Source organism: Oncorhynchus keta, chromosome 18 (assembly GCF_023373465.1).
Source record: "Oncorhynchus keta strain PuntledgeMale-10-30-2019 chromosome 18, Oket_V2, whole genome shotgun sequence".
Lineage (NCBI taxonomy): Eukaryota > Metazoa > Chordata > Actinopteri > Salmoniformes > Salmonidae > Oncorhynchus > Oncorhynchus keta.
The window spans coordinates 12,169,961-12,187,608 of NC_068438.1; the positions used below are offsets into that span (position 1 = coordinate 12,169,961).

At 41.9% G+C, this 17,648-nt stretch overlaps 1 protein-coding gene across 6 annotated transcripts in view; it reads right to left on the minus strand.

Annotated features, from left to right (window-relative positions):
• Positions 1 to 6,570, minus strand: part of LOC118397261 (centrosomal protein of 164 kDa-like) — a 24,447-nt gene extending 17,877 nt beyond the window's left edge. For 2 of the 6 annotated variants that reach the window (XM_035791850.2, XM_035791849.2), the window contains exons 1-6: positions 5,841 to 6,288; positions 4,087 to 4,176; positions 3,696 to 3,807; positions 2,829 to 3,060; positions 1,125 to 1,268; positions 869 to 985 (exon numbers count right to left, since the gene is read on the minus strand). In XM_035791850.2, coding sequence (XP_035647743.1) covers positions 869 to 985; positions 1,125 to 1,268; positions 2,829 to 3,060; positions 3,696 to 3,807; positions 4,087 to 4,171 — 690 coding nt within the window. In that variant the 5' untranslated portion in view covers positions 4,172 to 4,176; positions 5,841 to 6,288. Of the gene's footprint in view, positions 1 to 868; positions 986 to 1,124; positions 1,269 to 2,828; positions 3,098 to 3,695; positions 3,808 to 4,086; positions 4,177 to 5,840; positions 6,290 to 6,316 lie in introns of those variants that run through there. The other 4 variants (XM_052467396.1, XM_035791853.2, XM_035791852.2 and 1 more) reach the window with 4 other exon arrangements.
• Positions 6,571 to 17,648: the final 11,078 nt, after the last annotated feature.

Sequence of the window (17,648 nt, forward strand, 5' to 3'; positions counted from 1 at the left end):
TTTTCTTTAAGCAATGGCTTATTTCTGGCCAGTCTTCTGTAAAGCCCAGCTCTGTGGAGTGTATGGCTTAAAGTGGTCCTATGGACAGATAGTCCAATCTCCGCTGTGGAGCTTTGCAGCTCCTTCAGGGTTATCTTTAGTCTCTTTGTTGCCTCTCTGACTATTGCCCTCCTTGCCTGGTCTGTGAGTTTTGGTGGGCGGTCCTCTCTTAGCATGTTTGTTGTGTTGCCATATTCTTTCCATTTTTGAATAATGGATTTAATGGTGCTCTGTGAGAGTTTCTTATATTTTTTTATAACCCAACCCTGATCTGTACTTCTCAAGAACTTTGTCCCTAACCTGTTTGGAGAGCTCCTTGGTCTACATGGTGCCGCTTGCTTGGTGGGGCACCTTGCTTAGTGGTATTGCAGACTCTGGGGCCTTTCAGAACATGTGTATATATACTGAGATCATGTGACACTTAGATTGCACGCATGTGGACTTTATTTAACTAATTATGTGACTTCTAAAGGTAATTGGTTGCACCAGATCTTATTTAGGGGCTTCATAGCAATGGGGGTGAATACATATGCACGCACCACTTTTCAGGTTTTATTTATTTAAAAATAATAATAATCATCAAGTAATATTTTTTCATTTCACTTCACCAATTTGGACTATTTTGTGTATGTCCATTACCAGAAATCCAAATAAAAATCTGTTTAAATCACAGGTTGTAATGCAACAAAATAGGAAAAACGCCAAGGGGGGTGAATACTTTTGCAAGGCACTGTATACGCCACAAATGAAACATTTTTGTTCTCTAAAACATTCTGCTTCAAAGTGCCCTGAAAGGGCTGGTATGCACATTGCCAGTTGAAAGACGTACCGGCTGCTCATCCTCTGAGATGTTACCCTCATCATCCTCAAACCCAGGCAGAGAGAAAGACACGCGCTCCTCCTGTCGCCCTCCCAGTAGGCTGGACCCCAGGCTTGAGAGAGGACCCTTGGGGGAGGGAGGGAGGAAGTGAAGGAGGAGAGAAAGAGATAGGTAAAAGGTTAAGGACTCTGAACAGCACACTATAAGCATAAAGGTAATACAGTACATAACTATCATGATTTTTCGTCAAGGTGAAAGCTCTTACCCCAAGCGGACTCTTCAGGGACTCCAGCCCTCCAGAGCTGCCCAGGGACCCCCTCAAGGCTGCGCCATCAAGACCCCGTAGAGGAGCAAGGCTCCCCAGGCTACCCAATGGGGCCTGCAGAGGTCCAAGGGCCAAGCTCAACGGCTGAGAGAGACAGAGAGAGACACACGTGAACAAATCTGTTGTATAGAGAGGGGTCAGGTTCATAGTAATTATCATGATATTCAAGGGTCATGGAGTTAAATTTGGTATACTGCTCCCATCATTCACCTGCTTCTACCAATCCTTCTATGACTACAACAGGTCCTTTACGTTCTGAGCCTGTTTTACTATTGCCTGTCTTTAATCTGTGGTCCTACCTGCCGACACCCTGCACTGCCCTGCCCTGCGGGATCAGCCATGCTCTCTCTCATCCCCTGTCTCTCGGCTGAGAGGTAGGGGGACATGAGCCCCGGGGAGAGACAGAGAGGGGCCAGGTAGGTGACGAGGTCCTGCTCACTGTCCCTGGCATCAAGTAAGTGAACACCTGGGATGAACTTTCCCTTCTGCTTGGCTTGGCTTTCAATCCCCTCATATGTTTCGGTCATCACTGCCCCAGGTGTAGAATGACCACATGAAGGCAATTGGGGTTCAATAGCCTTTCCTTCCTCTACCTCCACTTCCAAACAGACTACCTTGTCACTGAAATCATTACTGCTCTCCCTGCCCGCTTCTGCTGCCTCCCTCCATTCCACCACCTCCTCAGTGACAAAGCCCTCTGCTCCCCCCTCGATACTACCATGACTAACTGCATCAGCTTGGCTCTGGGTGTCATCAGTGGGCTCTAGGCCAAACCCCACTGCCCTGTCCCATTCCTCATCATATGGGCCTAGCCCCCAAGTCAGTTCGAACCCCCTCCCAGGGGTGTTGGGAGGGTGTGAGGAGGCAGGTGGAGGCTGAGTCTCTGGGACTGGGTCAAAGAAAGCTCTAGAGAAGCCAGGAGAAAGCCCCAGGATCTCTTGGGCATCCGCTAGGGCCTTACTGCAGCGGACAGACCCACCCAGTGGGGAGAGAGGAGATACAGCCCAGGTGAGAGGAGGGAGGGTGGACAGGTGGGATAGTGGAGCCAAGCTGGGGGGTGCTGTATTAGAGACGGTGTTCAGGGGGGAGAGAGGGGGCTGGGTGGGTGCAGAGGGTCCCTGTAATCCGAGAGTGGCCTTCCCTGTTTCTGTCTGGCTCTCCTTCAATGCAGGACTTTCCCCTTTGTTTACAGACTGTTAAGAAAGGATACACATAGCAAATGGAGAATGACTTGGGACAATGACTTGTTTACAACTCTATTATCACTACGACAATCCCTATATCGGTATAACTGTATCACTTAGCAACTTAGGTCCATGAAGCAACCAAGCATGAGTATGTGACTGTCGTGTTGATGACCAATACAATAATATAATAATATATTGGTTCAGCCAAGCCACTCTAAAGGCCTCATCTTTGTACTTTGTTTCCTCTCTACAATATACAGTATTTTCTGCTACGCCTCAGTAGCAGCTGAGGCGTATTCCTCACTATGTGGAATAGCCGTGCTTCTTTGACATTATTTAGAGTTGAAGTTATTTCCAGACCAATACATCTACACACAACAGCACTGCAGAGTTCTGAGACATCTGTAAGTCACTTCATGCGCTTGGTGTATTTCAGAACATAACAACACCCACTCACTCCTGGTGGCTTCAGGAGCTCTTGGTCTTTCGCCTTCTTCTTTGGCTCCTTCTTGTCTTTTTTCTTCTTCTCCTTCTTCCTAGCGGCGGTGGTGGGGGGTCCGTGGGGCTGGGTGCCGGCTCGTTCGCGCTCCTGTTTTACCAGGCTGCGGTATTGCTCGTCACACGGGTGGTCCCAGGTGGACTGGCCCGAGGAGAAGTTGAAGTAGTACACGTCCCCCGACACGTCCTGACTGCGAGAGGAGGGAGAGGAGGGGGTCACTTCAGCACCTCAGAACCCAGAGAAGGGAGAAGAGACCAGTGAACGTTAAAATAACAGTGGGACTAATAGGTGGGATTTGAGAAACCACTTACTGAACTAGGCCAGCTAGGAAGGATCTAGAGAGTAAGAAAGAGGTTTTCCTCTAAAGAGGTAGATTGTAGGTGTATATGGTGTCTGGGAATACTAGGCACTGTTGATACACTGCTAGGGGCCAGAGATGGAATCAATGTCAGGTGTCTTCAAACTCAGATCACAGTAAAAAGACTGTGAATCGAGACCCCGACCAACACACAACTGATCCATGCAAGAGAAAGGTGAGATTGTGACTAGTCAGTATGACCAAATCTGTGTTATTTTTGCTTAATGAATCACCATCAAAAAAGTATTGTTAAAAATTAAATAAAAAGTACTGTTTTACTGCAATTAATTGGGGTAGCACAAAAAGCATCCCCCCTCTACAAATATGTTGACCATCCATACACAAATTCACCACACAAGTGAGAATATTTGTGTTCGGTTTCAAATTCACTTGAGTGGATGTTACCGACCGACGCCACCAGGTTCAGACTCCATTTCTGGTATAGTGGCAGACGCCTGCCTGCTTACCAGGGTTTCCATTCGGGAGGCAGTGGGGCAACAATGCCCTCCCTGGCCAGCCATAGGAGCTCCGGCTCCTGATTGGGATCAATGCCAATCTCTCGTGCATACTCATGGATCTCTGACAGGGGAGGGGAAGAAAGCAGTGAGGAAAATATCCAGTTAACATTACATGACCTCTCACACAACCAAAATAGGTTAGTGACTGTGTCATGAAGCTTAGCATGTCTATGTAAAACAGAGCATTGCTTGGTTTTGAGACGTGCCTATGTGTTTGATGCCCACTACAATAATTTGCACCATGCTTGTGTAGTTCTGTTTCAGCAATGCGGTGTACAGTCTATTGATCTGTTAACTAGAAAGGGATCCATACTGCCCCTTCTGTATCATTCCTCTCTACCTTGTTGGGAGGGGATATAGTTCTCATCGTAGTCCTCTTCCAGGATCAGCTGGTCTCCAATCTGTAGAGCAGCAGCTGCTGTCATGGTTACTAAAGTGGGGAATAGTCATGTTGTAGATGCTATTTGAACATTTTAGCTAGGTTGAATTGCATTTGCAAGTAGCGCATGCATCACTACAAACCAAATCCCATATGGGACCTCTATTTGTGTACAGTCCTATGAGCAGTGGTGGAAAAAGCACCCAATTGTCATACTATTAAGATACCTTAATAGAAAAATCACTCAAGTAAAAGTCACCCAGTAAAATACTACTTGAGTAAAAGTATAAAGGTACTTGGTTTTAAAAATACTCTTAAGGATCGGACCCTTTCAATTTTCGCCTAAAATGACATACCCAAATCTAACTGCCTGTAGCTCATTTACAAATGAAGCATTTGTGTTTAATGAGTCTGCCAGATCAGAGGGTGACCAGGGATCTTGATAAGTGCGTGAATTTGGCCATTTACCAGTCCTGCTAAGCATTCTTTAGGAATGTAGTGAAGTAAAGGTTGTCAAAAATATAAATAGTAAAGTACAGATTACCCAAAAAACTACTTAAGTAGTTGGAGGGCCAGTAGGGGGCACACTCTGGTCTAAAAATGCCCCAGGGTAGTGATTGGGGACATTGCCCTGTGTAAGGTGACGTTTTTCAGATGGGACGTTAAACAGGTGTCCTGACTCTCTGTGGTCACTAAAGATCCCATGGCACTTATCATAAGCGTAGGGGTGTTAACTCCGGTGTCCTGGCTAAATTCCCAATCTGGCCACCTAATCACAACCCCTCTCTACTGTAACTATTCCCCAGGTCGTTGCTGTAAATGAGATCGTGTTCCCGGGGCTCTTACTTGGTAAAATAAGGTATATATTTATATATATATAAAAAACAAAATATAAGTACTTTACACCAGTGCCTATGTGGGTCTTTACTTTTTTGCTCTTTTGCACACCAATATCTCTACCTGTACATGCCCATCTGATCATTTATCACTCCAGTGTTAATCTGCAAAATTGTATTATTCGCCTACCTCCTCATGCCTTTTGCACACATTGTATATAGACTGCCCATTTTTTTTCTACTGTGTTATTGACTTGCTAATTGTTTACTCCATGTGTAACTCTGTGTTGTCTGTTCACACTGCTATGCTTTATCTTGGCCAGGTCGCAGTTGCAAATGAGAACTTGTTCTCAACTAGCCTACCTGGTTAAATAAAGGTGAAATAAAAAAATAAAAAAATGCTATTATTGGGTTTTGCAAACTATCCACGTAACGTTAACGTTAGCTATAAATAGTTGGGTAGCTAGCTAGCTAAGTATATCTAGTCACAATGAAGAACCCTTTACCACAGTTAAAAGGGGAAACCTTTTCAATATAAAACTAAACGGGGTAGCGGGAGTTAACATGAATTAGCTAACTTAGCGAGTTAAAACGACATTATAGTAGTTTTACCTTTGCTTTTTAGCTAGCTAGTACGTTAATGTAGTTGGCTAACGTCAGTTTAGCTACCTAATGCGCTAGTTAGCTACATTAGCTAGTTGGCCGTTTAAATTAGAATAACTAGCTAGATAGCTGGCTAACGTTAAATTCCCTGACAGATCAAGGCAGGGTGGTGTCATCTCAGAGGAAAACGTTAGCTCGTTGTTACTGTAGTTAGCTATCGTTAGCATATTAGCTAGCTAGAAACTTAAACTTAGACAAACAAATTATACGATTTACCTTTCTAACTACAAGTTCTTCTCTTGTCCCAGTAAGGGTAAGATCAATCAAGTGCGATTATAATCGACATTTTCCCTTACAAATGAGTAGAACAGTTGCACTGGGTCTGCTACCTAAACAACCAAAACATATCACAACAGAATCCGCTGATGGAGCTTCCAGGGACGCTTTATTCAGTATCTGGTTCTAACACCCTAGCAACCACGTAGACGGCTTCTTCTTCTTCAATGAGGATTAACGGCGGTTGGCATCCAACATATGTTGCATTACCGCTACCTACTACACTGGAGTATAAAATCAAATCCAATTGTATTTGTCACATGCGCCGAATATACAACCCATGGACCCATGCTACATCATTTCAGTCTCCTGAGAGGGAATATGTTTTGTCGTGCCCTCTTCACTACTGTATTGGTGTGCTTGGACCATGTTAGTTTGTTGGTGATGTGGACACCAAGGAACTTGAAGCTCTCAACCTGCTTCACGACAGCCCTGTCGATGATAATGGGGGCGTGCTCGGTCCTCCTTTTCATGTAGTCCACAATCATCTCCTTTGTCTTGATAACATTGAGGATAGGTTGTTGTCCTTGCACCATACAGTCTGGTCTCTGACCTCCTCCCTATAGGCTGTCTCATCGTTGTTGGTGATCAGGCCTACTACCACTGTTGTGTCATCAGTAAACTTAATGATGGTGTTGGAGTCGTGCCTGGCCTTGTAGTCATGAGTGAACAGGGAGTACAGGAGGGGACTGAGCAAGCACCCCTGAGGGGCCTTCCTGTTGAGGATCGGCGTGGCGGATGTGTTGTTACCTCCGCTTACCACCTGGGGGCGGCCCGTCAGGAATGACAGGATCCAGTTGCAGAGGGAGGTGTTTAAATCCCAGGGTTAGTGATGAGTCCTTAGTTTAGTGATGAGCTTTGAGGGCACTATGATGTTGAACGCTGAGCTGTAGTCAATGAACAGTATTCTCACATAGGTGTTCCTTTTGTCCAGGTGTGAAAGGGCAGTGTGGAGTGCAATAGAGATTGCATCATCTGTGCATCTGTTGGTGCAGTATGTATTTCCCTTATACTTTGCTAAAAAATATATATATATATATATAATAATATTCAACAAATACCTTACCATACAACACTACACTCACAAAAAATATTAATAAATACCCTACTCCACTATTTAAATCTATTTAGTCCTACTTCAGGCCAACAGCCTGAAAGGATGGAACACCACCACTTAACACATCCTGTAATTATTTTGATGTCCCGAGTGGAGCAGCGGTCTAAGGCACTGCATCTCAGTGCTTGAGGCGTCACTACAGACACTCTGGTTCAAATCCAGGCTGTATCACAACCGGCTGTGATTGGGAGTCCCATTGGGTGTCGGGGTTTGGCTGGAGTAGGCCGTCATTGTAAATAAGAATTTGTTTTTAACTGACTCCACCTGTCTTCAACTCACTCTGCTTACACTTTCTACCGTTGTTCTGTAAGTTCTTTAACAAACCATCTCCCTTTTTTCCACCATTTCTAACCGACTCCTCTGCCTCTCTTTTTCCCTCCATTCTAAGTATAACTCTCCTTATGATAATACTGCACTTCTCCTGACATACATCTTGTTCTTGCCTTGTCAAGCGACACCATTTAACCAGCTGTCACAATCTCCGTACAATCACCACAAACCTATCACTCGACTCCATTTAAACCACGTAGCACCCGCCTACCACTCAGAAATAACGCAGTACTAGTAGATTGGACAACAGTGATGCAGAGGACACCTCTCATTGGACCTAATCACCGCCCCTCAAATGATTTACAGTACTGTAATTTATTAACTAGTACAGTATAATCCCATTAACAGGTAATCTTATAGTGTAATATGCTAGTGTTTTCTTATTTCCACATTCTCATTGGAAACATGAATGCATTTGGCCGAAAATGTAACGTATGTAACCACAATCTATTGGTCTGTCCATGTAACAAATGAATGGTCGGATTTCTGCAATTGGTCCCTGAGCCCATAGTAGGCCATTCGAAAATGTATTTTATCTTTCTGTAAAACCCAACCTTTATCCAAGTGTTAGTTCAATTCATGCACCTTGGTTAGAGAGTGAGGTAGTGGCAGTGTTTCTCTCTTAAACACAGGTCAGATTATTTACAATTGAAGACTCTATTTTGCATGCAATTAATACATTATTGCAGTGCCACTTCCACATGACATCAACAACAGTGACACAACAATAGGAGCCTTCCAGTATGAGGAGGTGTCAAACAGTTGTCATAAAACGTCTTCTCAATTAAGTGGTTCCTTGACGAATGCATCCTGCTTCGTTGTGGGCAAAGTGATGTTTTTGACAGCAACCAAAAGGTAATATGCACTCAGTTTAGCCTCCATTAATTTGTCACCAAAATGATGCCTTTTTTTTGTGTTTTTTTTTTTTTACAGTATATTCTACATTGCAACACTATAGATTGGTTTGTCTTTTCTGAATCCATGAATTGGGGCTTCCTTTTCAATAATAACAATAATATAGTTTTAAAGTATCATCTGATTTCAAAAACATTGTCACAATATCTACTGAAAAAAACAGCATAGACCAGGCAATGTTGTTCCAACCAACTTGACCAGCATCAGATCAGCACTGACCAGCATGGACAAGCTTGAAATGTATGCTGGTCTATGTAGTTTTTCTTTTGCAGGGTATTGCAACATGCAGTATGTTTGGCCCCTAATTCAACACATGCATTTTCCATAAGATGGCAGCAAATCAATCAGAGAAGTCCTCTGCTTTCGCCGCTGAGCGAAATCATTGCAAAAGCATATTCATTGGCTTTGCTCCTAATGAAAATCTGAGAGATGCTCCTGTGTCATCATCACTTTCCATCAATGCCTTGTTTCTCTGGGGGAAAAAAACACCCAGCGGCCATTTCTACCGTGAGACCCTTCTAAAATGACAGAAGACAAATCAATGAGCTAATTGTTTATAGGCCTTGTTTGTCACGGATCCCCTGGTACTGCTGCTCATTCTGTTCACCAGTTCCGGAGGTCTACGTCGCCGGCTTTCTAGGCTTCACTGAACAGGATTCATTATCATCAACCCCGGGCTGTCTTGTCTGATTACACACACCTGGTTCCCATTTCCCCTGATAAGTATGTTATATATGTGTCCTCTGTTGTCTTTGTCGGTTATTGTTCCCATGTCTGTTGGTCATGTGAGTGCCTATGCGTTGGTGCAGCTGTTATGCTGCGTGCCATATATATTGTGTATTACGGGTATCGTCCCGTGTCGTTTAACGAGGTTTACCCTCGCTCTTTTGTTTGGGTACAGCCCGGTGTTTTTGTATACGTGTTTGTTATGGGTGTATTAAAAACCCATATGGTGTATTCCTGCACCTGTCTCCATATCGTTTATACCAGCGTGACATTGTATGTCAAGGCAGCAGAGAATTTAGGCGTGAATGCCAATCAGATTTTCAGAACTATTATGATTGTGTAGCTGTCTTTGAACATGTCCTCCATGAACTTGAACGTGAGATGTTATCTACACAGTAGCCTACTCTACACAGTAATTAAATTATTGGCTTTGCAGTCCTCTGTTGCTATGAGAAATAGATAAAGATCTTGAAATAGCCTAGATCACTCTGATGGAATGAAAGCCTCACACCCAGTTGGCATGACTGGTTCAGTTTGTGTGGTAGATGTTTATTTGTTTAATGCCTGTAAAAAAAAAAAATGTGTGTTAATGTTAACCCTCCACTGGTATTTTCAGCATATCCCTGATCTAGTATCCGTCAAATCAATGACTGATGGTCAATGTCACGGTTGTGTAAGATCTGTGGCAAAGTTTGCCGAATTGTTTCCAAAATGGAGAGATGGCATCCACACTCTTAGAAAAAAAGGTTCCCAACGGGTTCTGTAGCTTTCCCCATAGTAGAACCATTTTGGGTTCCATGTAGAACTCTCTGTAAAAAAAAAGGGTTCTACATGGAACCCAAAAGGGTTCTTCAAAGGATTCTCCTGGTTCTAGATAGCAAGAAAAGGGAACAGTATATGAATTTAGCATTGCTGTATTTTGGCCCCTGAATTGGACACGGCTTTATCTTTATTTTCTGTACTAAGTATTGTGTAGGTGGTTTGGTCGAGGTCCTAGGTGAATGCCCCCTAATTCCCGGCAGTGATAGGCACTAGTACACAAACATGGGCCTTGGAACTTTAATAACAACATCTACACAGCTAAATAAACAGCATCTCTGGCTTATACATTTGAGTTCTTGTATCTCGAGTACTCAGACTTCAAGAAATGGAAAAAATCAGATTGATTTAAAAAAAAGTAATGCGTAGATTAAAATCAAATGTGTGGGTCAAGTGCCAAATACAACGGACTTTACAGCTTACTTATGAGCCCATTCCCAACAATGCAGAGTTAAAAAAGTAAGACAATTATTTGCACACAAAAAAGGAAATAGTAACACAAAATGAAAATAAGGAGGCTATATACAAAGGAGTACAGGTACTGAGTCAATGTGCAGGGGTATGAGGTAGTTGAGGTCATTGAGGTAATACAGTATGTACATGTAGATATGGGTAAAAGTGATTAGGCAATCAGGGTAGCAGCAGCAGCTTATGTGAAGAGTGTGAAAGTGTCTCGATGTCTGAGTATGTGTCTGGCATAAATACGCATGTGTGTGTTGCGTGTGTATGTTGGAGTGTCAGTGTCGTACGTGTGGGTTGAGTCTACTGATTGTGCATAGAACCAGTACAAGAGTGTCGTAAAGAAAGGTTTAAAATAAATAGCAAGAAGGACGATTTTGTGGCGCTGAACGGCATCTGAAGGAGATAATAGTTGGACCCACTGATTCACAACCATAAATTCCACACAAAGAAGTCGTTGGTACCAAGGTTGCTCTGGTCATGTCCTTATTTACATTATTTACACTTCACAGATATGTGTTACCAAATGCTGGCCTGGTTCAGTCTTCCTACAGTGGCTTGTGAAAGTATTTACCCCCTTGGCATTTTTCCTATTTTGTTGCCTTACAACATGGAATTAAAATAGATTTTTGGGCAATTTGTATCATTTGATTTACATGACATGCCTACCACTTTTTTCTAAATTGTGAAACAAACAAGAAATAAGACAAAACAAAAGCATGCAGAACTATTCATCCCCCCACCCAAAGTCAATACTTTGTAGAGCCACCTTTTACAGCTACAAGTCTTTTGGGGAATGTCTCTATCAGCTTGGCACATCTAGCCACTGGGATTTTTGCAAAAGGCAAAACTGCTCGAGCTCCTTCAAATTGGATTGTTTCCTCTGGTGTCCTGCGATCTTTAAGTCATACCACAGATTCTCAATTGGATTGAGGTCTGGGCTTTGACTAGGCAATTCCAATACATTTATATGTATCCCCTTAAACCACTGAAGTGTTGCTTTAGCAGTATGCTTAGGATCATTGTCCTGCTGGAAGGTGAACCTCCGTCCCAGTCTCAAATCTCTGGAAGACAAACAGTTTCCCTCAATAATTTCCCTGTATTTAGCGCCATCCATCATTCCTTAAATTCTGACCAGTTTCCCAGTCCCTGTCGATGAAAAACATCCCCACAGCATGATGCTGCCACCACCATGCTTCACTGTGGAGATCCTATTCTTGGGGTGATGAGAGGTGCTGGGTTTGCGCCAGACATAGCGTTTTCCTTGATGGCCAAAAAGCTCCATTTTAGTCTCATCTGACCAGAGTACTTTCTTCCATATGTTTGAGGAGTTTCCCACATGCCTTTTGGCGAATACTAAAAGTGTTTTCTTTTAGCAATAGCTTATTTCTTGCCACTCTTCTGTAAAGCCCAGCTCTGTGGAGTGTACGGCTGAAAGTGGTCCTGTGGACAGATTCTCCACCGGGGAGCTTTGCAGTGCCTTCAAGGTTATTTTTGGTCTCTTTGTTGCCTCTCTGATAAATGCCCTCCTTGCCTGGTCTGTGAGTTTTGGTGGGTGGTCCTCTCTTGGCAGGTTTTTTGTGGTGCCATATTCTTTCCATTTTTTAAAATAATGGATTTAATGGTGCTCTGTGAGAGTTTCTTATATTTTTGAGATGTGAGATGTTCAAAGTTTCTGATATTTTTTTATAACCCAACCCTGATTTGTACTTCTCAAGAATTTTGTCCCTAACCTGTTTGGAGAGCTCCTTGGTTCTTCATGGTGCCGCTTCCTTGGTGGGGCACCTTTCTTAGTGGTGTTGCAGACTCTGAGGCCTTTCAGAACAGGTATACTGAGGTATACAGAACAGTATATACTGAGATCATGTGACACTTAGATTGCACACAAGTGGACTTTATTTAGCTAGTTATGTGACTTCTGAAGGTAATTGGTTGCACCAGATCTTATTTAGGAGCTTCATAGCAAAGTGGGTGAATACATATGCAATCACCACTTTTCTGGTTTAAATTTCTTTCTTTTTTTAAACAAGTCATTTTTTCATTTCACTTCACCAATTTGGACTATTTTGTGTATGTCCGTTACATGAAATCCAAATAAAAATCTATTTAAATTACAGGTTGTAATGCAACAAAATAGGAAAAACACCAAGGGGATGAATACATTTGCAAGGCACTGTATGTGACCGTATCTCATCCTAAAGTCTCCTCATCGCCAACACCCATCTGGGCAAAAACTGGTTGAATCAACGTTATTTCCACGTCATTTCAACCCAAAAATTCAATGTGATGACGTTAAATCAAAGTGGAAAACTGACGTATGGGAATTTTGCCTTTTTTTTCACCCAACTTTTAACCCAAATTCAATGACATGGTGACTTTTTTTGTTTATTTCACGTTGACAACCAAATGTAAATCAAAACTAGATGTTGAACTGACTTCTGTTCCCAATGGGGATCCTACCATTCAAGAGGTTATTCAAGTGCAGGGTGGATACAACTGCTGTTGCTTTGCTTCTGTTATCTCTACATGTTGATAAACTTATAGGGAAAAGGGAATTCAAATCTCTTCTGAAGTCGAAGACGTCACCTGGTCTCCAACAGATGCGTGGTTGCAATGCTACTTGTCACAGTGGAGATCAATCAGTAAAAAGTGAGGGAGGGGGTCACCATTCAGCCATATGTTCAGTTTTAGTGGGAAAACCTTCCCTGCTGGTTCTGAGCAAAGCTCAATCACAGGGACAGCTGGATGGAGCAGATCAAACAACTTGACCTTCGAACTCAGGCCAACATCTGATGAAGTGGTGATTGGCTATCTAAATATTTATAGCATATGGCAATTTTACCCCATGTGCTGTAGTACGACAGTGGAAATACCCCTGACAATGTTACCTTGTCATTTGTCACTGTGCTTATAGTTGCTCTTACAGATGTCCCTTCTAATAGAATGTAATAATTATATTCTACTATCTTGTTCTAAGCCTGCTATCATAAATTACCTAGCTGAATAATTGTGGCAGTAAATGCAGAGGTTTTTAGATAAAGTCGTTATGTCCCTGTAATCTCGACGGCAACCTCTGTCAGGATAAATGTGGTGCAATGATAGCAGTTTCAAAGGTTGTTAAGATAACGCTCATTCAATGAACATCCATGCCTTGTTTATCTGGCCCGCACAGCTTATACAGAGTAGAATGTTTGCTGTGATAGTCTACCATCAATGCCAATAAAAGGTTGGTCCTCATGCTCAGCTAAAGCCAGTTTGGTGCCCTGGAATAGTGAACAGACTGTGGGCTTCTGCAGACCACTAGTACAAGTTCAAAGTTGATTTGTCGTACGCACAGGATACACATACTGTAGTATGCACACAGTCCAATGAAACGCTTACTTGCAGGTTCCCGCTCGATAATGCGACAACAATAAGAAATAGTAAAAAATCGGAATAAAAAACTCCAAACTAAATGAGCTCGGTAGAAATACAGGAGCAAACAAAGTAATAATTCACGCAAAAATAGACATTAAAAAAGTCAAGTCGAGTGGGAAGATGTTCACCCTACCCACTGTCTCCATCTTACATCTAATACAAAGCCAGTTTAGTTTGCATTGTTGTCCATAGGCATATGAAGCAGCATAAGATGTGTGTTATGTGAATGGATTTTAAAAAAGAGGTGTGATTGGGTTAGTCTTATAAAGCTAAATGTATTAAAAAAAACATACATCACTGATATATGACCATGCAATACTTGTTGTACTTCTGACTGAGTGATGATGAAAGGAATGTCTCAGCTATTCGTAGTTATTGCAAGAGATTCTAAAGGTTTAGATAGGCTGAGATTCTAGGGGTTAGGTTTATATAGACTGAGATTCTAGGGGTTAGGTTTATATAGGCTGAGATTCTAGGGGTTAGGTTTGTATAGGCTGAGATTCTAGGGGTTAAGTTTGTATAGGCTGAGATTCTAGGGGTTAAGTTTGTATAGGCTGAGATTCTAGGGGTTAGGTTTGTATAGGCTGAGATTCTAGGGGTTAGGTTTGGATAGGCTGAGATTCTAGGGGTTAGGTTTGTATAGGCTGAGATTCTAGGGGTTAGGTTTGTATAGGCTGAGATTCTAGGGGTTAGGTTTGTATAGGCTGAGATTCTAGGGGTTAGGTTTGTATAGGCTGAGATTCTAAATTGTTAGGTTTGTATAGGCACATTGAATCAATGTCACCAAATAGATTTTTTGGGTTGAAATTATATGCAAACAACGTTGATTCAACCAGTTTTTGTGCAATGGAAAGATTTTGATACTAATATTGTTATTTCCTATTTTATTTCATCTCATATCAGGTAACAAATGGTAAAACAGTCCAAGGCCCAGTTTCCTAGGTGGAGTCATGCAGGCTGGGTCAGGTGACAAGACAGGAGACAGGCCCCATCAGCCACTCTGTCTTCAACTGCTCATAAAGCTCAATGGGGTTTCAGTGACCAACAGGGGGGAGTGATCCAGGAAGAATAGATTCAACAAGGGAGAGGTGGGGGTAAAAGAGGACACGGGGAATGAGTGTGAAAATATGCATAAGAAAAGAAGAAGTGCGAACAGGAAATAGGGCATCTGAATAGGCTGAGAAAGAATAGATGTTCAGTAGAATAACCATACAGAGGTTGGAAAGGAAACACATTCACATATACCACAGGAGCTGTGTGATACAGATCGTGATATGAGCCATTACATGCAGAAGAAAGTCATCTCGCTGATTGTGTGGGGCACAATGGGTGCTGAGAGCCACCATTGTCAAAGGAGGTGTAATTCCATGCAACTCAACAATTACAATGTGTTGAAGTTATGGCTGTCAGAGTTCATCAAATAACACTAGTTAATTTGAATGCAAAACTATTTTTTTGATTGGGATTAATCCTATTGTCTGAAAGCGTTCAAAATGCACTGAAAATATCCAAAGTACATCTATAACAATCAGAACAAGGTGATGTCAAAACAAGATGACATTGAGGTTAAAGAAACTATACGTTTGTCAATGTACCTCATTTTTATAACCGTTACTTTGGACAAAACCAAGACGTCAATATTCTTGTAATTGCTTTTTGTATTAAAAAAATCATAAATTACAGTTCAATTTGAGCAAATTCCGAATTTGCGATTAATCATGATGAATCACAGCAAATCCAGCGATTAACTCAATACATTTTTTAAAATCATTTGAGAGCCCTGGTTGAAATACATTGCATGTTGCACGAGAAGCTGTGCTGTTGTCGCCATCTCTCTATCAAGTTCTAAATTGTTTTGAGGGAAATAATGGGATGAAATCCCACTGGGCACAGACGTCAGTTCAACGTCTAGTTTTTATTGACATTTGGATGAGTTGTCAACTAACGTGTATTGAATGTGAAATCAACAGAACAAAATCTCATTGGATTTAGGTTAAATGTTGGGTGAAATAAGGCAGAAATGCCCTTATGTTGATGACTTTTGGCAAATCTAATCAGTTTTCCACATTGATTCAACCTGTTTTTTTCCCCAGTGGTATTTTATTATTAATTATACTTCATTCCTAACTTAGAACGCTGAACTATTTTACAGTTATTGCACACATGTCCAATGACTGCTCTGGACCTTCCCAGATAGAAGCCACCTATTGGAACTGTAATGTTAGCTACCCAATGTAACCCTCAGTTGTGTCATTATAATATACAGTTGCTGACTGCTCTAGTCTAGACAAAGTGCATTCCAGCACATTTCTCCTGCTTTACATAATTGACCATTCTGAGAAAAGAGAGATGACTATCAATCTTGGTGTATTCATCTGAGAAGTACATACAGAGCATTCGGGAAAGTATTCAGAGCCCTTGACTTTTTCCACATTTTGTTATGTGTTACAGCCTTATTGTAAAATTGATTAAATTGTTTTTTTTCCCTCATCAATTATACACAATAGCCCATAATGACAAAGCAAAAAACAGATGTAGAAATGTTTGCACATTTATCGAAAAGAAACAAATTAAATATCACATTTACATAAGTATTCAGACACTTTACTGATTATTTTGTTGAAGCACCTTTGGCAGCGATTACAGCTTCAAGTATTCTTGGGTATGATGCTACAAGCTTGGCACATCTGTATTCGGGGAGTTTCTCCCATTCTTTTCTGTAGATCCTCTCAAGCTCTGTCAGGTTGGATGTGGAGCGTCGCTGCACAGCTATTTTCAGGTCTCTCCAAAGATGTTCGATCGGGTTCAAGTCCGGGCTCTCGTTGGGCCACTCAAGGACATTCAGAGACTTGTCCCAAAGCCACTCCTGTGTTGTCTTGGCTGTGTGCTTAGGGTCATTGTCCTGTTGAAAAGTGAACCTTCGCCCCAGTCTGAGGTCCTGAGCGCTCTGGAGCTGGTTTTCATTAAGTATCTCTTTGTACTTTGTTCCATTCATCTGTCCCTCAATCCCGACTAGTCTCCCAGTCCCTGCTGCTGAAAAACATCCCCACAGCATGATGCTGTCACCACCATGCTTCACAGTAGGGATGGTGCCAGGTTTCTTCCAGACGGGACACTTGGCATTCAGGCCAAAGAGTTCAAACTTTGTTTCATCAGACCAGAGAATCTTGTTTATCATGGTCTGAGAGTCCTTTAGGGGCTTTTTGACAAACTCCAAGCGGACTGTTGTGCCTTTTACTGAGGAATGGCTTCCGTCTGACCACCATAAAGGCCTGATTGGTGGAGTGCTGCAGAGATGGGAGAACATTCCAGAAAGACAACCATCTCCACAGAGGAACTCTTGAGCTCTGTCAGAGTGACCATCGGGTTCATGGTCACCTCTCTGACCAAGACTCTTCTCCCCCGATTGCTCAGTTTGGCCGGGCGGTTAGCTCTAGGAAGAGTTGTAGAAACATCTCAAGGATGATCAATGGGAACAGGATGCACCTGAGCTTAATTTCAAATCTCATAGCAAAGTGTCTGAATACTTATGTAAATAAGATATTTCTGTTTTACATTTTTTATAAATTAGCAATGAAAAAAAAATGTTTTCACTTTGTCATTATGGGGTATTGTGTTTGATGAGTTTTTATTTTTTATTTAATACATTTTAGAATTAGGCTGTAATGTAACAAAATGTGGAAAAAATCTAGGGGTCTGAACACTTGAACACTGAATGCACTGTATACAACTCCAGTCAAATTGTTTTAGAATTGATATTCTTCATGAACTGTTTTCATACCACAGAACGCTCAAATTTCAGCTAGAACTCAAGCCCAGGGGTCTGCATGGTTGTCCCACTAATAAATGAACAAGTTCTATGGAGCTCACCAATTCAGTGTGGAAAACTTGAAGTTCAAATCAATTTAAAAATGTTTAATTTTATTTAACTAAGCAAGTCAGATTCTTATTTACAATGACGGCCT